This window comes from Zingiber officinale, chromosome 2B (genome assembly GCF_018446385.1).
Source record: "Zingiber officinale cultivar Zhangliang chromosome 2B, Zo_v1.1, whole genome shotgun sequence".
NCBI lineage: Eukaryota > Viridiplantae > Streptophyta > Magnoliopsida > Zingiberales > Zingiberaceae > Zingiber > Zingiber officinale.
Genome location: NC_055989.1, coordinates 85983406 through 86004365, shown reverse-complemented (window position 1 = coordinate 86004365; position 20960 = coordinate 85983406). Strand labels below are relative to the sequence as shown.

The following is a 20960-nucleotide window of genomic DNA, read 5'->3' as shown; positions in this document are numbered from 1 at the left end:
AGATTTTCCCCAATTGGTTTGGGATTTGGTTTAGTTAGCTGTTGCATATGTGAATAATTAAACCTAATCACAGTCTCGACGTGTGATTGTTTAGCTTGATCTACAATTAAGGCGGGTACTTCTTTCTTAGCCTCTTTAGTTCATTGAACTTAGTGCATGGATATTTTGATTGATGGATTAGGTTGCTGTACCTTAAATCTGTTCGTTTGTTATCCTGCTTGATACTTATCTACTTGACCTTAGAGATGATTTAATTATTTCATATACAGTCTTGGCTTTGGATATCTATACTCAGTTATGTATACACATATAGAATATGTACTATAGGGGATGTCTTGTTAACTGAGTTCACATGTTGACATGTAGAATATGTACTATAGGGGATGTCTTGTTGACTGAGTTAACATGTTGATTATGCATATGATGTTGAGTGTACACATGTGTGGTATGTGCTATGAAGTTATGTTGTCTGTGCATTTGCATGTGTGTGTACACGTGTCTGATGTGTACTATTGGAGGAATCATGTTGATTGTACGTATGTTGTGTGTGCACACGTGTCTAGTGTGTACTAATGGAGGTTTCATGTTGATTATACCTATAATGTAGAGTGCATACATGTCTGGTGTGTAGGGGTTGCTACTTATTATATTTGTTGATTAATAGACACCTATTGGATCTATTCGAACCTATAGACTTAGGTGATTGATAGATCATGTATTGGAGGTAATTATGTAGATTGAGATGTTGCATTGATGATGATCGTATCGGTATCATGATTATTTACATCATGTCCATCATTGCACTGCATGCTGACAACCATTGTCTCCCATACTTATGGTGTGAGAGAGTTGTCAGTCATTTTTAAGCTATCCATTCGACCACTGAAGGAGAGTGGTAGTGTGGAGTGGAGCTTGTCCTATCGTGTCACCCGACCACTCAAGGGTAGTAATATCCAGCGTTGTGAACAGTCAGAAACCCCGATGCTATGTAGTGAGATAACTACTTAGCAAACTGTCCACCTCGGTCACTCTATAGTGGTATCTGGAAGGTAGTACAGTTGTCATTGTCCCAACCTCTCGGCCACAGGGGTCGTGGTGTCTTGAGGGGTGGGCGAGAGTCACCATGTTGCATGCACGTGCATATTGCATATGATACACGGTGCATCTTTAAGAGATATATCTGCATTTGCCTATGATATTGCACATGTTTGACATATGATTGTTGCATATGGTTGTCATGCTTCATACATGTTCATTTATCATACATGTATATGTTCTCGATTATATTGCTCAGGGGTTATAAGCAAATCTATTGCTGATCCCTAGTGAGTTTACTGATCACTATACCATGCATGTTAGATCCAGATTGGGTATGTGCATTTATTAAGTTAGTTATGGTTTTGTGCATTGATTATGTCGTATATGATTATGTTCTTATTTCCCTACTGAGACTGTATGCTTTGATCTCCATGTTTTATATAGACCATACACTATCTTATCTATTACCCGTACTCACCATCCCATTTGTGTATTGTCTTTTTCCTCATGTAGCAGGTAGATGATTGTGAAGTCACTTGGAGTATCCTGTCTAACAATCCCATATCACATATGAGGACAGTCCTTACTTCGCTTTTACTTTCTTGCATACTTTCCTTTTGATTTTGACATTGTAATAATTAGATTTGGACTTGGTGTTTAGCCTTGTGACTACTTTACCATTTTTGGTATTTGTTGTGTTTAAGTCGTGCCGGCACGTAATGTATCATTTTGGATTGTGTGGCTTTCCTATGTGTTTCGCTGTGTTTTTGTTACGGCTGTGTGGGATTGTTTGATATTTTGTTTTCTATTCCAACCGTGTGAGCTGTGTATACAACTGCATAGTTGATTTAGCCGTGGAAGCTGCATATTTAACTGCGTGGTTGTGTTTTATTTCCAGCCGTGTGAACTGTAGATTATTATACTTGTACAGCAGGTGGCTATGTATTCAAGTTTCATTTGTCACTGTTATAGGAAGATGATGTCCATTTGTCGGATAGAACTCCTCTGGGACGTGACAGATATGGCCATGTAACTTTTATATATACTAAAAGTAGATAGTTAAGGACACAATCTGCAGAAAATAACCAGATAGTTGTTCATTCCTGGGCAATAAAATAATGCATATACGAAGCAAACTGCTATGAATAAACATTAAGGCGTTGTTATACCAAGTTTTACAATGGTGACATGCCACATGCTGATATGACTTAATAATTCCATAGGATAAGCAAAAGTATGTTCCACGGAACAAATTAAATAAAAATCTTGTGGAGTGCATTTTTCCATTTCAGCTAACCTGAACAGCTAATTCTCCAATGGCCCAACAAGCATTGTTTGCCACTGACACAGCTTCCTTAATTGCAGCAATATTCTGCCATAAGAATGCTCAGTAAGAAATCATTATCCTGCTTATTTCAGGTTTTAATGGAACACTTTCCTTATACCAGTTGCTCAGCTGCAACTCTTAGGAAATCTGCTAGACGAGGATACAGGTGTGTTGGGCAAACCTGACTTGCACAAAAGTTAAATAAAGGAGGAAGGGATAAGTGAGAAGAAATATTTTAATTTAAATAGCATTGCCATTAAGAACTCACTTTTGCAAGGTCACCTAAAAGTGCAAGGGCACTTTGCCGAATATCAGCAGCTTGATCCATACAACATTGCAAAAGCAGGTCTCTTAAATTGGATTTAGCAACCTACAGAACAGCCATGAACAGAACATGATATCTTGTCATATAAGTCAGCCATGACTAGATTATTTTTTCTCTTTTATTCTACTAGATTTTTTGATAATATAACACCATTATTCTTGTCACAAGCATGGATGATGGTGGAGGGTTAAAATTCATGAAGTCACCCCAAATAGTTGGCTCTCACGTTGTGTTATTGTTGTTTTTGTAGTATTTTTTATTCTTTTATAATATGTCACATTGTTTATTTGCTAACGGAGCAAAAGTTCAATTTGTGTCAACATTAGAAAAATAATCAATGTGTGCCTTTTTTGCCGAAAACAATAAATATCTATTTGCTAGTAGTTATCGCACATTAGAAATTATTTATATTAATTTCAGTTGAATTCAAGCTGCAAAGGTTGGAACCGCCAACCCAGCGGCCCCCTCAACCCGGCCCCACAAGTATGAGAGGGAGTAAATCACGGTGAATACGGGCCCAGCTATGACATGGTGGTCGAAGGTGTTTAATACGGACAGATATTGATGTTATCGCATTTGCTGCCGCAGACCCTCGACCTCTCGACTCATGCTGCAAGAATCCATGTCATAACCAGTTGATCCCGCCCGTGGGGGCAATTTCAGTTGAATTCAAGCACTCAGTTATGGTTGATTCTAATATTTAGAATGATAAAAAACTTCAATCAGGATAAGGCACTAAGCAACAAGACAAAAATAATATTTTTCTTTTTGCTGTTAAAGAATTACCAATGCAGATCATTTGAGGAAAAAGCTTATACCTAGAAAATAGCATTCATCTCGTCATTATTCTCAAGACCACCTAAGAATTTAAAGTTTTACACACAAGTACACCATTTGCCATAACAATACAAAGAAAAATATCCAAAACCATCTTACGAGTTTGGCAATTGGAGGTTATAATGATCTACTAGAAATCCTGTGAAACAAAGGGTTAACTAGAAACATGCATGTTAGACGAAGGATATGAATTGCAAACAGCAGAAGGTGTTAGATCATGAATTTCCTGATGCTACCATAGCCATCAACTATCAGTTGTAAAAGGTCATTCCTAGTCATGAATAGCTATTGCCATCTTGGGCAGTCATCCATCAATTCGCAAGTTGGTGCTTCAAAGGATTAGAACCAGTTCACTACAAAATTGGACTGGATAAGACTGATCCAGTTCAAATCTAGACTGGTTTGCACGCCTTAAATTGATTTCCTATGCTTCTCTTGAAGATTCAAAAACCACCACTTGTGATCCTTTGACCTAAGCTGAAGCTCAATGTAAGTAAGAAGACAAAGGGGCGAAGAAGCATAGGAAGTTGCAACACCTAGAGCCTCTGCAGATGTAACTGCTAAGGCCAATGAGGCTTCACCTGAGGGCAAGCCAACCACATATATATGTAATTTCATAGATAAAATAAGAATGCATGATGTAAGAGAAAGGAAAAAAGAACAAATCCATCGTTATCCATCTTTCATTTTGCAGTCAAGAACAGCAAAGAAAATGTTTGGCACTGGGATACACTGAGCCAATGTCCAGCTAGGGGCTGCTGGTGGCTCGCAGGCAGACAGCGAATTGGCGACCAACTTGAGGGCAGATTGCGAGCTCACTACCAACTGCGAGCTTGCAGGCAGCCAGTGAGCCTATGGCCAAGTAATTGGAAGGTTTGCAAGCAAGCCACAAACTCCCAAGTGGCTGACAAGCTTGCGCTGGCCGAGGGCTAACAGGTAGGTGGTGGCTGTTGATGGGCTCAAGAGGAGGGTGACAGACAGCAGAAAAAAAGGACATTTGGGCTCAGGCAAATTGATATTTTATGAGTTGAGAACCACAGAAGTGTCTTTTCAACCAATTTTTGGCATATTAAATTTAACCAAAAATCACAATAGGTAATTTTGTGTCTAGTAAAGAATCCATAACGTCTCAACTCCTATGCAATCTGTCCCTTCTTCAACAATTCACCCTCCGGAGTAAAGTGAGCATTAAAATTATTATCACACATCCAAATTGTTTCATTTATTGACAATACAAATTTAAGATACCTAAAGAACTTCACCCTGGTAAATTTTCAATACGAACTGAAAAATACAAAGAGCTAAGTATTTGATAGACAAACAAATACAATTATACTGCCAAATTACAGGTGTCAAAAAATCCTACATTAGTTAGTAGAAATCAAGATAAACCAAAATTGGTCAGATCAATCAAGCATTAAGTGTACATGAAAAATGAATTTGGGAAATTCTGATAAAGTGTGGAAAGTATTTAAATTTAAAATTAAAAAAAAAAAAGAGAGAGATTACGATAAAGAGAAATAAAATACCAGGCTTTCTACACCACCGCCTAGTCCTTCTGCAAGTCCTGATAACAAATCAAGAGAACAGACAATGAACTCTTTATCATATTGGACACCAGCTGTGGCATGGTCAACCTGCATTTGTAATATCAGATATATGCATCAATAAACTGAAATCAATTATTAAAAATTGACTGTTATAATGGAGAATGATCTGTGAATAATACTATTATGTTGAATACATCAACAACAGAATTTGCTATGTTTTAAAGGTTAATCTTAACAACACAAAAATAACAAAAGTCAGAAGTTAAATATATAAATTAAAGAACAGGTATTTCAAATATTCCTTTATGGTAAACGGAAGTTTTGACAACAATTTTTATAATTGATGATTCAGTCAGAACTTTATTAGTCGGAAATTGTCTCTTTTGGCAAAACATATCTCAGAATTTGCCTTTTTGTTTGTAGGATGGGGCTGAATTTACTTTTAGCAAAATTCCCCAAAGTTTAACTTGGTTTGCAAAACACCCTTATACTTGAAAAAATGCTATACTGAGGTAGAGCTGGTTTGATGGAAGGAGGGAAGTGACAATGAATAGGGTAAGTTGACTAGCATCTGAAAATTAAAGTCTACTGTTCTATTTTGTATGAGGGAATGAAATAAGTAGAGTTTTCCTTCTGACTATTTCTTTGGAGAAAAGAAAAATGGGAGAGAAATTTTATTTGTTAAAGACATAAAAAACACATATATCAAAGATAATTTTTAAAATTTTAATATCAAGTTTGAGATACATTCAGTGCAAATAGTAGTTTCTCCACCCAAATTAAACAATTTCCCCAATCTTTTCTTCCTCTATTTTAACCAAAGGAACTGAAGATTTGTCACCTAGTTTCCATCCATGTTTCCTTCCCTGGTAGGAAACATGCAGTATGCAGTAAGGGCATTCTTCCAAACTGAATGTCTGAAGGCAGGAGATACTTTGCAATAAAAAGAAATGGGGGTAATTCTAGAGGGCATTTACACGATAATGAACTCTATAGGTTGTTTTGCAAGAAGTGGAGGGGGAAATGGTTCCATAGAAGCAATGCAAGGTACCTTTGCTAACTGTTGGATCTGGATAAGTCCAACACATCTCTGAAATACAGGTTCAGCAAATTGAGAAAACCCTGGTCCCAAAGACTGAGAAAAATAACGGTATTTTGTCTTAGTAATGGAAAGATTTGAAATGGAAATTCAATCAAAATGAGCAATTAACCTCACAAAATCATAAGCACTAACTCCAACAGATCTAGCCAGAAAAAGTAATTATTTTGCCACCAGTAGGTGCATGACAGAAAAGCAACCTCAGTTCAGATGTCACTAGGGCGTGTTTTTTTGTAAGTTCTTCAACTAATCAGAGAAAGAACAATTAAGAAAACGTTACCAATTATATTGGGGATTTTGCAGCATTCTTAAATGGAAACAGTAAAGATGTTCCATAACACCCTATCCTTTTAGTCTTGTAAGATACTTCTGGATTCACAAGACACTAGCAAAGGTTGAATCTTTTGTTACAAAAAGTCGTGTACCATTCAATCAGCCATGTGTGTTTTATTAGCAATTCCGTTTCTTCCATATTTATTTGAGCTATACTACTTGTGAAGCATTAAAGAGACTTGGCTCCACCTGATCTCATAAGTTATGTGTTTGGTTTGCACATCAATAGTGAGCTTCAGAGAGTGATATCCCATGTTATCTATACCTATTGTCTGGAGTTTCACTAACTTTTACTCAGGCTCCAAAGAACACCTGTTTACCTATCTATGCAGGTAGGGTATGAAGGTTCCTGTGATTCATTAGTTATAACATTATCCTGTGCCATAGATTACCATTGGCAACAAATAAATTGACAGAAATGCCTATTTGATGTATGAGAAGTTGTAGCTAGATTAGCTAAATATTATTTCAGATAAAACACATTGCTAGGAGCCTAGGTTGGAATATTTTTCCATTTGTAAAAAAAAATAATAAAGGGCAGCCCGGAGCACGAAGCTCCCGCCATGCGGGATCCCGGAGAAGGATCCATTGTACCAGCCTTACCCTGCTTTTTGCAAGAGGGTGTTTCCAGGATTCGAACCCGTGACATTTTGGTCACATGGCAACAACTTTACCGTTGCAACAGCTTTTTGCAAGAAGCTGTAGCTAGAATATTTTTCCATTTGTAAATAAAATTTAAACATATAATTAGTAACACCAAAAACAAAGTTGATATATGTATTCAAGGATGGAAAGGAATTAGGAAATCAAGTAAAAACATTTGTGCCTAAAATTTATTACTTATTCAAATAGTGAAGTTGAACCAATATGTTTTAAGGTTAGCAACTAACATAGCATAATTACAGGTAGTTTCAAAGTGTCCACTTCTGCATTTCATATCAATTTTGTACACGAAGGTTTAAGCATGCTCCAATGATAGTTCACTGACAAGAAGAGAAAGCATCACTTTCATTGAACTTTACGAGACAAACAATAAATTCATTATCAATATAAAAATATTTGACTACTAGCATGGATAATTGATGTAAGTGAATGGACTCATCATCACCTACTAACTTTGACCCTAAAAACGTATAACCCTTTCCTCCCTACCCTCCCAAACCAGAACCAGAAAATCCTATATGCTTCTCTGCTTTCTGCATTGTTGACATTGAAGTTCATTACCACATATCAACAATAAAATATGCATTAAACTCGATGATTTGTCATGTACATATCAGCAAAAAACTTGCTTAAAGGTGACAGTATATTATAATTTAAAGATGTTCAACTTTGAGTAGGAAAAAATCCTTCACAATGCAACAACGTTAACAAGGAGAAAACCCCTATAATATAGTATGCCCAACAACCTAAAGCTGTTTATGGGAAATGCAGAGTGGTTAAATAGTACAAGGATTATTTGTCGAGATCTGTTTGTGTTATTGAAGAAAATTCTCTTTGGGTATGATTGTTTCATAGAGAACAGATCAATGGTTCCCAAAGCCCAAACTTGTTCTCAAATAAAAGTATTGCTGTCACAAGAATGAATCAACTGATCGACAATGTGAAAATTGAAGTCATGACTCCAAATGTTTGCAGAAATGTTATATTAAAAACAAAGTGTAAAACATACCTGTGCAATGGACGTGAAGCACTCTAGCAAAGGAAATAAATCTTTGTCAGAGTTTGTAAGTTGTTGCCATTTTGCAATCAACGGAGGCATCAATATTTCTAGATATTTTGGCTGTAGTCAGTGACATGTTGAGTTAGAATGTGGAGAAGGATCCATGAAGCCACCAACAGAAATAACAGAGTTCTAAATTCAATCAAAAATCTTAGGCAAATAAAACAAGAAAACACAAATTAGCTAGCAAAAAATGGAAAACCTGATTGAGCTCCGAACCCACGGCATCTGCTAGAGTACCGATGGCATCATATAGAATGTGCAAGTTTCGTCTCTGGATAAAGAATATAGATAAAGTTATGGACAGTGAAAAGGAAAACAAAGTTAAGAAAGCCAACTTTTAAATTAGATGTATTTCTGGTATGGAATGGATACCTTTATTCACGGAAAATATTAAGGGCATAAATATAATCATAAGCTATAAAAGAAACCTGATATTTCCCATAAGCACATAACAGATGCTGCAAAATTATTTCCAGGCGAGGGGTCAATTCCTCTCCTGCCTCCTGTCCACAGAAACACACAGTTAGCAACAAGAAAATAGGATGCCAATAAACTTGCTAACCTACAAGCTGAAGCATAAGTGCATAACCTCTTCTAGCGTTGCAAAAGCAGAGCATGCAGCCTCTTGCACACGCTTATTAGTGTCCAATATTCTTCGGAGCAGTCCCATAAGAATTTGGTCAAATTGTTCATAACCATCATTCTCACCGATGTTCTGTAATGGTAGTAAACATACTTAAGGTGTAAACATATTTCTTCCCTCTTGATAGAGGTAAGAATAAAGATCACTCCATATCAGTATATAAAATTAACCATTGAAATATAATAATCACAACAAAAAGATCATAAAAGCATTGAGTTACTGCAAGCAAGATCTATGTTGAATAGTATTGGAACAAGGATCAGTGCCCCACCAAGGGCATGCCATGATGGTTCACCCGGTTCAAGGGACAAACTCCTACCAACTTGCCATGTGAGATTTCACAAAACCAAACTCCTTGCTTGATACTTGAAAAAAAAGGTAGATCCGCTACCTTAGCGGCCCCCCTAGTGCCGGCCCCACGGATATGGAGGGAGGTTCATGCAGGTACACAGGCCATAGGCGCATGGCGGGATAAACCCCAGGTCGTCAGTTCCTGAGAAAGCATTGCCATCTGGTATGTCTACCATAGGCGCATGGCGGGATGTCTACCAGATGGCAATGCTCTCATTTCTTATTTTGTCCATCCTCGTATGTCCATACATCCATCTTAACATCCTCATCTCTACAACTCTCATCTTCTACTCATGTGCTCGAGTCATAGCCTAACATTCAGCTCCATATAACATAGCAGGTCTAACTGCGGTTTTATAGAACTTACCTTCAAGTTTAAAAGGTATTTTACGGTCACATAAAACACTCAACGCTCCCCTCCATTTTAACCATCCTACTTGTATTCTATGAAAGACATCTCTCTCAATCCCTCCATCGTTTTGCAAAAATGATCCTAAATATTTAAATTTCTCGGTTCCGGGCAACTCGTCCTCTCCTATCTTAATATTGTCTTATTACTTCTATTATTGCTAAACTTAAATTTCATATATTCTGTCTTTAATCTACTAAGCTTAAAACCTTTCCATTCTAATGTTTCCCACTAAGATTCTAGTTTAGCATTTACTCCTTCACGTGTTTCATCTACCAAAATAATATCATCTGCAAACAACATGCACCACGGTAAGTTCGTCCATAATTAGTATAAAAAGATAGGGACTTAGAGTTGATCCTTGATGTAACCCTACCTTTATTAGAAATGCTTCAGTTACTCCGCCTGAAGTCTTTAATCTGGTCGTTACATCCTCGTACATATCCTTAATTAGTTCAATATATGTTACGCTAACACCTCTCTTTTCTAAAATTCTCCATATAATTTCTCTTGGGACTCTATCATAAGTTTTTTCTAAGTGAATATCATGTGTAGGTCTTATTTTTGCTCCCGATATTTTTCAATTAATTGTCTAAGAAGATGTATAGCTTCTATTGTCGACCTTCCAGACATTAACCCAAATTGATTTTCGATCAATGTAGTCTCCTTCCTTAATCTTTTTCTATTACGTTTTCCCAAAGTTTCATAGTATGACTTATTAGTTTAATACCCCTATAGTTTGCACAATTTTGTACGTCTCCCTTGTTCTTATATAAAGGAACTAGAATATTTATCCTCCATTGATCAAACATTTTTTTCGTTTTCAATATCATGTTAAATAATTTTGTAAGTCATTCAATACCTTGTTTCCCTAAGCACTTCCATACCTCTATCGGAATATCATCTAGTCCAACGGCATCTCATTTAAAGTTTGTTCTACTTCTAAAGTTTGAATTCTATGATAAAAATTAAAATTTCTATGCTCATTTGACCTACTTAAATTACCTAAGTTAAGTTGCTCACCTATACCTTCATTAAAAAGTTGATGAAAATACCTCTTCCACCGCTCTTTTATTTCTCCATCGTTTACTAATACCCTATTATATTCATCTTTAATATATTTTATTAGGATAAGATCTCTTGTTTTCCTTTCTCTCACTTTAGCTATTCTATAAATGTCTCTTTTCCCTTCTTTTGTATCCAATTTTCGATATAATCGTTCAAACGTTTCATTCTTTGCTTCACTCACTACTTTCTAAGCTTGTTTCTTGGCTATTCTATATTTTTTTAAGTTTTCATCGTTCTTACAAATATATAATTACTTATAAGCTATTCGTTTTTCCTTCACTTTCTCTTGTACTTTCTCATTCCACTACCAAGATTCCTTACTTAATAGTGCATGTCCCTTTGACTCACCGAGTACACTCTTAACTACTATTTTCAATTTTGATACCATCTTATCTCATGTTGTATTAGAATCATCGTATATTTCACCTAATGCTTGCATTTCTACCTTCTCCTTAAATATATTTTGCTTCCCATCCTTTAACTTCCACCACTTAATTTTAGGAATCGTATATATTTTCTTTCTATTAATACTATATTTGAAGCGTATATCTAACACTACTAACCTATGTTAGGTAGTTAAGCTTTCTCCAGGGATGACTTTGTAATCTTTACAAATCTTTCTATCATTCTTCCTAACGATAAAAAAGTCAATTTGCAATTTATTATTCCCACTTTTGAATGTGACTAAATGTTCTTCTCTTTTCTTAAACAACGTATCAACTAATATAAGGTCATATGCTATCGCAAAATCTAATATAGTTTTCCCTTCATCAGTTCTCATTCCAAACTCATAACTCTCATGTACCCTCTCATATTCCTCATTTTTCACTCCGACATGTCCATTTAGATCACTTCCTATTAAAATCATTTCATTTGGTAAAATATTTTATAATATTTCATCTAAGTCATCGCAAAATCTTAATTTGGTAACTTCATCTAATCCTACTTGCGGTGCATATACGCTAATTATGTTCATAGTTTCTTTCGCCACTATTATCTTAAGGGCTATAATTTTATCCCTTTTTCTAACTACTCCTACAACTTTATCCTTTAACAAACTATCTACAATAATACCTACTCCATTTCTTGCTTTACTCTTTCCAGTGTACCATAAGTTAAAACCCGAGTTCTCTATCATCTTTGTCTTCTCACCTACCCATTTTCTCTTATACACACAAAATACTAATTCTTCTCCTAAACATCGTATCTACTACCTCCATTGATTTACCAGAGTTCCTATTGTTGGAACCCCAAGGTATTTTGATGTGATCAAACAAGTTAAGTTAGGTCCTGTTTGGTTTAACCCTTGTGTCTAAGTGTGCAGGAGCTTAAAAGCACAGAAAGTCGAGCGGAAGACGCGACTAGCGAGAAGGACGGCATGAGGAGAGAGCCGACGAGCTCGGTGCGTCCGAGGGACGAGGTGCCGCGGAAGAGTACACCGGTGGACGAGAAGAACGTACGCGACGTTCGAGGGACAAGAAACCGAGGAGGAAGGTTGCTCGAGGAAAAGGCCGAAAGTTGGGTTCGGGTGAGCCCTATTCCGGATGGCCGAGATCGCCCAAGATAGCAGAGCCGGAGCGGAAGACCTGGACCTAAGCGAGCTGAACCGGAGCAGAGGTCTCGGACGGAAAAAGTAAACCGAAGTTGACTTTGGGGGTCCGAGCGCCCGGGCTGAGTTTTTATCCGGATCGCGGTCAAACCGCGATTTTATCCCCCCAGGGTGCCCGAAACCCTTCCAGGCGTCCCGAACAGTGATATAAATATAGCACTGATTTTCACAGTTAAATCAATTCACTTGTAATCCAATTCTCTGTGCTATATTTTTCTGTCTGTGTTATTAACGCTGTAAGAGGCTACTCCGTCCGAAGGAGATCTTCAGATAGTGCGTTATATTCTCCTTGGATTAGCAATCTTCTGATTGTAAACCAAGTAACTCCTTTATGTCTGCTTTCTTTTAATTAGTCTCTTTGCTTTTTATTTACAAGTGTTCTTAATTTAGTTATAAGCCGAGAAAGGGTTGGTTTATTTTTTCAGGGAAATTCACCCCTCCCCTCTTGCCGACCTCTAAAGGGACCAACAAGTGGTATCAGAGCGAGGACGCTTCAAAAGGACTAACCGCAGACTGAAGCAAAGGAACCAATGGTCGGACCAAGCATCGTTCCACCAAAATTCGAGGGAGATTTCGCACACTGGAAACGTTGCATGGAGGTATTTCTGAAAACCGATTTCGAAATTCGTTTAATAATAAAATATGATTTTGTAGCTCCGACGAATCAAAATGGAGAAGAAAAAGAAGAAAGTCTTTGGACGAAGAAGGAGAAAAATGATTCTGTAGCGAATAACTGAGCGGAGTATCACTTGTTGAGCATGCTGTCGCCTTAAGAAGTCAACCGCATCTGAAGCTACTCATCGGCCAAAGAACTCTGGAAAAATTGAACTCCACGAAGGCACATCCAAAGCCAAGCTCGCAAGAAGAGATATATTTCGGAAGAAACTGACGAACATCCGTTTGTAAAAAGGTGAGAAAGTAGCTTATCTACACGCAAAGGTAAAAGAGTTAATTACTGGACTCGAGAACCTCGGTGAAACGATAACCAACCGGGATACCATACGCTACGTACTCAACGCCTTTCCCAGAACTCCGGAATAAATCTCGATAATCGACGCCTACTACATTTCAAAGGACCTAGAGGTAAGTATCATAGAGGAATTATTTTCTACTCTTGAATTACATAAAACCAAATGTGCAGGGGCAACAAAGGAATCAAGCCAAACTATGGCGCTAAACGCAATCAAGAAGGATGAACCCGAGTCAGACTCAGAAGAAGATCAAGAAGCGTATATGGTAAGGAATTTTAAAAAATTCTTTCGATCTAATAAATTTAAAGAAATGCAGAATAAGAAGAACCCGAGAAATATAAGAAGGGTTCGTTGCTACCAGTGTCAAAAGAAAAACACTTAAAAGAGGATTGCCCAGAACTCAAGAAAGATAAAGTCAAGATAGCCAAGAAGCACAAGAATCTAAAAGCTACTTGGGACGACACTTCATCATCTGAATCCGAAGTATAAGAATATGTCGGAACTAGCACTGATGGCGAGCTATGAAGAGCAAAGTACATCGGAACCCAGCATCGATGAAGGGGGAGCGACTTCAAATAAATGCAGCGAAACAGAAGGAGAGTCAGGCTTCAAGTCTGATATGGTAAGTGAGGTATGCCTCTTACCTCCTTATCAGCTTTATTTTGGAATTAAGTCTATGGCAAAATCCATGTTCAAGTTAAAAAGTAAAAATACCAAATTAAAAAATGAAATTTTAGAAATAAAAAGAATTTTGGCAAAATCTTGTCTAATAGAAGACTTTGAAAAAGTAAAACTTGAAAATGATAAATTAAAAGAAGAAATAGAAAACTTGAAAAATTCTGTTTGTTCAAATATTTCTTCTTTTAAAAATTATAGAGGATTAAACTGGTACTATAGGTTTCACAAAAGCCAAATCAGAAAAATATCAAAGGCTTATATTCCTAAAAAATACCTGATTAACCCTGTAGAAAGAAACCTCTATTGGGTTCCAAAAACCTGTTTAATTTAAATTTAAAATTAAACTTAGCATTTTTAGCAAGAAAATTAAACATTTAATTTCTTTATAAGGCTTTGTTTAGAAAGTGGCTGTTACTCCAATAACCAAGAAGACCTAGTGTCTCGCTACTGTCTAGAAGCCAAATATTGAAATGAAAAGTTTAATTGACAAACTGAAAAATCATTAATTTGAAATTCTTTAAAGGGTTACTCAATTTGTTTTAGACAATTCTCAAAAATATTTATGTTTGCAAAAACATAGAGAAATTTTCTCATTTTTTAATTATTTTTAACTCAGAATTTTTTTTTTACTTAGAAACTTTTTGCAACTCTTAGCACTTATTAAAATTTCTTCTAAAAGTTTCACTTAGAAAAATTCAATATTATTTCTGTTAAAATATGTTATTCCGTTGCACAAAATGTTATGTTTAACTTAGAAAATCAAATTTCTTTTTAATTAGAAATTTTCATACTTAGATTTTTTTTAACACTTTAAATTTTCTAATTTATTACAAATTCTTTTTAAAAAAAATGACCTTAGACTTGTTAAAGAACCCCATTTTTTTTATGTGATCAAAGGGGGAGAATAATGTTAAGTCTAGGGGGAGGTGTATTCAAATTTTTTTTCATTGAAAAATCTTACATTTATTTGCAAAATTATTTGTTTCTACATTATGTTTGTTTTACCCTAGCTTACCTTGGGTTGCTCACGTCAAAAAAGAGGAGATTGTTGAAACCCCAAGGTGTTTTGATGTCATCAAACAAGTTAAGTTAGGTTCTGTTTGGTTTAACCCTTGTGTCTAAGTGTGCAGGAGCTTAGGAGCACAGGAAGTCGAGCGGAAGACGCGGCTAGTGAGAAGGACGGCACAGGGAGAGAGCCGACGGGCTCGGTGCGTCCAAGGGACGAGGTGCCGCGGAAGAGTACACCGGTGGACAAGAAGAACGTACGCGACGTTTGAGGGATGAGAAACAAGAGAGGAAGGCTGCTCGAGGAGAAGGTCGGAAGTTGGGTTCGGGTGAGCCCTATTCCGGATGGCAGATATTACCCAAGCTAGCGGAGCCGGAGCGGAAGACCCGGACCGAGGCTAGCTGAACCGGAGCAGAGGTTCCCGACGGAAAAAGTCAACCGGAGTTGACTTTGGGGGTCCGGGTGCCCGGAACCATTCCGGGCGCTCGGACCGAGTTTTTATCCAGATCGCGGTCAAACCGTGATCCGTGCGAAAGGGATAAAATTTTATTTTCCTGGGAGCCCGGAACCTTTCCAAGCGCCCCGAACAGTGCTATAAATATAGCACTGATTTTCACAGTTAAATCAATTCACTTGTAATCAAATTCTCTTTGCTATACTTTTCTGTCTGTGTTGTTAACGCTGTAAGAGACTATTCCGCCCGAAGGAGATCTTCAAATAGTGCGTCATATTCTCCTTGGATTAACAATCTTCTGATTGCAAACCAAGTAACTCATTTATGTCTGCTTTCTTTTAATTAGTCTCTTTGCTTTTTATTTACAAGTGTTCTTTATTTAGTTATAAGCCGAGAAAATGTTGGTTTATTTTTTCAGGACAATTCACCCCTCCCCTCTTGCCGACCTCCAAAGGGACCAATACCTATGTTCCATGTTCCAAATCTTAGATTATTAGTTTTCCTATCATATTTGTTCTTATCCAACCTATGGTGTGAAAACTCTTGCCTATTTAACACTCCATCCAAGTTCTCATGGAGATGTAGCGGTCCTTGCTGAGACGTTACAGTCGAATCCTGTAACGCGAACTCTTACATATTTAGCACTACACCCGAGTTCTGGAGATGTAGCGGTCCTTACCGAAACGTTACAGTCGGACCCTGCAACGCATTCCTTCCGATGAACAACCTAGCATTAGCACAATAGTTTAATGGATCCATTCATTGAATATTTGTCATAGTTTTAACGCTGGCCGGCAAACTAACGCAACCCTCATCCTTTATCCAGGCTTGGGACCGGCCATGACCGATCGTCAATCATTGAATGGAATTCACAAGTATGAAACTAATTGGACGAATAGGGTGGCTGACACATTACATGATGGGTATTCCTCAAGGAAAAGTGAATTTAACAGTGGAGGATTTAGTAGCAAAAATTGGCGGTTCACAAAGGGTATGTATACTTGGAAAGTTTGTTGTTGAATTCTTTATTATAAGAACAGTTAAATCAATTCCATAAGATAAAATTGGAAATTTATCAAGTTCTGGATTTGAAATTTATCAGTTAATTGATTCCTCACCCAAACCCAATTCAATGTTATAAATAGGATATTGACTAAACAGAAAATGGAATGGACGCTTTTTATGCCATGACTATTTCTATAGTTAAAATCTTTTCCTAGAAATTTATATTAAGATTTTTAGATTTCCTTCTCTCTTGTACCTTAAGCGGGACCCCGCATAGCGAGAGCTTCGTACGCCGGGCTGCCTTTCTCTCTTATACCTTCTTATGGTTTAAGCTGCAGAAATTTTAAAATGCTTCAGAGTAAATTTACCTAAGCTTTAGAGCTATGACAATTTTTTCAAAAATATGTTATTTTCCATAATGAGCCCAAATAACTAAGTGTAAGATTGCCTAACAACAGCCATGACAAACACTTGAAAAACAAAGAAACTTCAATGATTTCTTTACAATGAGGGATTTGAGGGGATGGCAAGGATAGATTGTCCTTTGTTTCACCTTCTTCAAAAAGGAGAGGGAGAAATCTCATCGATAAGTCCATCCCCATACCTAGGGTGACAATTTTCCCCACAGTTCGGGGCCCCATGGGAAAGACCCGAAACGGAGGCGGGTTCAAGGTTGGGGATGGCAAAGCCCCTGCCCCACCCCATTATCATCCCTACCCATACCCACAATAGTGTTTAGTTTTCCTCTTTCTCAAATTAGAGTACACTGTCCTTCCCCTACATTTCTTTTCCTTCTACAGTTGCCAACAAAATTCCAAAGAATATAGCAGAAGGAATCAAGTGCAGCAAGGAAAATAAACAATGCAAAAAAAAAAATTTGAAATTGTAAAGGTTAACAGTAGCTGATAATGATTAAGCTAAAAAAATGAAGTATAACACAAATGAAAACTTTCAAGGAATGAAAAATTTTCAAGCCATAATACACAGCAGATTGAACATATACACTGTGATTAAGTAGATGCCAAACTAACAATATTGCCTTAAGATATATTAAAATGAAAATAATCAAAGGGAAAGATCAGGTAATTTGGCTCAGTTAATCAACCAAGCTGAGTATGCATGCCTGAATGATAAACTTGCTAAACCGAGAAAGAGTCCAACAAGAGATACTCCGAATAAGTGGAAATTTATCATCAAAAAGAGGAATGAGGAATTTGACAATCTGCAACAAAATAATAGTGTCAGTTAGTTAAAACATAGAAATGAGTTCATGAGGAATTACAATTGAGCTTCAAAAAAAAAATGAAAGCAGACGAACATTTTTATGTTAGAATAGCAATTAGCCATTGTTTATTCATGCAATAGAAATTGTGAAGAGGCACAGTTTTTGAGGCGATACATGCTCCTTACCCCTAAAATTACTTGGACAGAAATCATGAAGGGGTTGATCAAACTTCTACAGAATTGAATTTGCCCAAAAACTCATCCACCCAGTTTTAGGAGGAAGTGGAGGGAGAAAGCAAAGAGAAAACAAAATATCCAAAAATCCATTTGCATGATTGCTCTCAATGCATTGCTCTGCCAATGCCCTGGTGAGCACAATATGCAACATGGACATGAGCCTCACGTCTGATGGGTCTGAAGCTGGGGCAAGGGTGGTGGGCATGGCGGCAGAAGTTGGGCTCACCACATGAAGGCAGGCTTAGGTGGTGGGCATGGCGGCAGAAGTTGGGCTCACCACATGAAGGCAGGCTTAGGTGCAGTGTTTGAACTCCATCCTCTTTCTATCTCTCTCAACCATCACCCACCCTTTTCCTCCTCTCTTGACTGCATCTCTCCCTCCCTCCCTAGTCAGCTTTCCTCCTCTTCTATTCTACTGTAATAAGGCCACCTCCTCGCTCTCCCCTCCATTCCTCTTCATTCCTTCCTCTTTCTATCTCCCCTCTTCAAAGGGCTGAGGCATGTGGATTTCAAAATCTTTAACACTAGGTTCTTCTCTTGCTCTCTATCCTAGGATCATCATTTTATGATCATCTAATTCTCCAACCTTTTAGGTTTCCTTTGTCACCTTTTCATTTCTCGTAATAGCTACCAGCCTACCAACGAAACAAAATTCAATCTTCCCAACAATCAACATGAATCTTAGTAATTCCAGCCATCAAATTTCGAACAAGGTAAGATATATGCTCAGTTCATTTCTTTTAGGTGTCTAATGTCATTCAAAGTTGATCTCAACTAACCTAGAATAGCATGAGACATAGTAGTCCACCAATGACAGAATTACATAAGCTATGAGTATGATATTTAGTTTTGGTGACAAAGTTCAGCCTTTTATCTCAATAAGCAATTGTTTGTCATAAGCTAGCTAGCTAGCAAGAGAGATTAAATTTTCACAACAATAACCAATAACAGGTACCCAAGTGTTGCAAGACTCATACTAGGTTTTCGAAACTAAAATTTAGGTAATGGAATTCCAAAATACAGATATACAGATTTTTTTACAGTAAACTAAAACATACGTGCAGAACAATGCATGTATAAACAAAAATTAATTCTACACAACAGTGTGATGGTTAGAATATAACTAAGTACCGATTCACGTAACTAGTGAGAAAGATATACCTCAGGAAGATGAGGGTAGAGTCCATTAATGCATCCCTCAGCTATGGCACCAATAGCCAAAACAGCAGCCTCTCTCTCCTTCCAACTAGCGTCACTTGTGAGTGATAGCTTTTGCTGAAAAAGTTTAAAAAAAAAAACAGGCAGAATGATTAGAAATGGACAAGCTCTAATCAAATGACATTGATTTATCATATAATTAGAGACAGATCACTACATAATATATGTGATCCAATATATTAAAACATGTAAGCATATCTAGATGTACTATAAGGCAATGCAAAACTGAGGACATATTCCCATAAAGGTTTTCAAGAATCATGATCTAAAATAGCAATTCTTGTCCTTTTTGTATGGGTTTCAGTTCCAGATCTGAATGGTATTGCACCGGCACCAACCAATGGCTACATACGATATGGACAGACTCAGATCAACCGTGCAGGAAATGGAAGAAGAGAAAGAGGAAGGTGAAGCTGTTGCTTCTGAATCTTTCTCAGTTACTTTTACTCTAGAGGTAGGAGGGATCTAGGAACAGCTAATATTAAATTTCAAGGAACTAGGAACATGGTTTTAGAATAGCATAGAAAAGAGGCTGCTTCTGTGACTCACTCCCTTCATAATTGGAGTGGTAATAAAGGTGTTGAACCATCAGCAATAACTTCCCCTCTTTTCTTCAAATCTAAGCAAAGATAACTATTATCAGGAGCATGAAGAACTAGGCTTCTCATTTCCCTGCTCATGGAAATTTAATTGGAAGCACTGATTTATAGCATTATCCAGTATGAGTATTACTTATTTTGCTAGTTTGTCTTTTCTTCTGTTGATTTTGTATTTCTCTGACAAATTTCACTTCTCTTGTGGTTGCAAGTTGCAACAGTCATTAACTTTAGCCAATAGTTTACTATTTTTTTAAAAAAAATGATGCAACTGTTAGTATTCAAAGTATCTCATTACTAGCAAGTGAAACCCAATCAAACAATTTACTATGATAGTAATAGTATACGTAGGTGTTGAGATTACCTGTATCAAAGGCATTAAGGTTGGAAGAATCGCATCTCCAAAAACAATTGAAAGAATATCTAGTCCAGCCGCACTAGATTTTCTTAAATTCCAAACATTGACTGTGTCCTCATCCTGTAACAACAAGAAAACACAGAAATCTATGTTCAGGTGCCTAGAATATAAGCAATGACATCAATCACTATTCATTATACTCTTGCAATAGCTTGTTGGCATTATGAGTTATTGAGAAAAGCATATGAAAGAAACATAAAAGCGATAAGAACATACATCCTCTGTGATATCAGATCCATGAAAACGAGATGAATGAAAACGAGGCTTCAGATCCTGTTTATTGATACAAAAATCTATGTCATTCCAAAGAGAACAATAAAAAGTAATCAGCACATGATACTCAAAAATGGGCAAACATCTGTCTTGTAGCAAAATAGTCTTAAAGCAAGATGAATACCTGATCCCTATCTGGAAAAGATTCATCTTCCTGCAAACAAAAGAATCCAGTTGACCAAACCAAAAATAGCCATAAACAAAACATAGTTTGAACTAAAGCACACCTCAGCATCAAAAAGTGCCTCATCATCCTCAGCATATGCCATATTGGACAATAGAACCTAAAAAATTTATGTATTTACTTGCAACCATTTTTAAAGTAAGTAGAAAAGAACGTTAGCTTTATCTGCTGATCTGATTAAAGGCTTACTGGAATCAAGTGTGGTAAATAATCTCTTAAACCATCGGGTGGCAAGGTACCATCACAGTATGCAGACCTGAAACATTAGACAACAAACTGCATCAGCAAAAGTAAGACTTGGTCAAATTTCTTCTTCTTCATTATGCAGAACATATAACTTTGTTTGCTGACAAAGCAAAACTAACAATTTTGATATCCAAG

At 37.0% G+C, this 20960-nt stretch overlaps 1 protein-coding gene across 3 annotated transcripts in view; it reads right to left on the bottom strand.

The window, feature by feature from the left end:
- Window positions 1-20960, bottom strand: part of LOC122046175 (transportin-1-like) — a 38244-nt gene that overhangs the window by 11943 nt on the left and 5341 nt on the right. For 2 of the 3 annotated variants that reach the window (XM_042606736.1, XM_042606737.1), the window contains exons 8-23: window positions 20769-20835; window positions 20623-20679; window positions 20520-20549; window positions 20339-20395; window positions 20069-20182; window positions 19052-19165; window positions 17553-17651; window positions 8825-8950; window positions 8664-8738; window positions 8435-8506; window positions 8182-8292; window positions 6129-6212; window positions 5057-5164; window positions 2634-2735; window positions 2484-2546; window positions 2336-2410 (exon numbers count right to left, since the gene is read on the bottom strand). In XM_042606736.1, the coding sequence (XP_042462670.1) occupies window positions 2336-2410; window positions 2484-2546; window positions 2634-2735; window positions 5057-5164; window positions 6129-6212; window positions 8182-8292; window positions 8435-8506; window positions 8664-8738; window positions 8825-8950; window positions 17553-17651; window positions 19052-19165; window positions 20069-20182; window positions 20339-20395; window positions 20520-20549; window positions 20623-20679; window positions 20769-20835 (1354 nt within the window). The remainder of the gene's footprint in view (window positions 1-2335; window positions 2411-2483; window positions 2547-2633; window positions 2736-5056; window positions 5165-6128; window positions 6213-8181; window positions 8293-8434; window positions 8507-8663; window positions 8739-8824; window positions 8951-17552; window positions 17652-19051; window positions 19166-20068; window positions 20183-20338; window positions 20396-20519; window positions 20550-20622; window positions 20680-20768; window positions 20836-20960) is intronic. The other variant, XM_042606738.1, reaches the window with a different exon arrangement.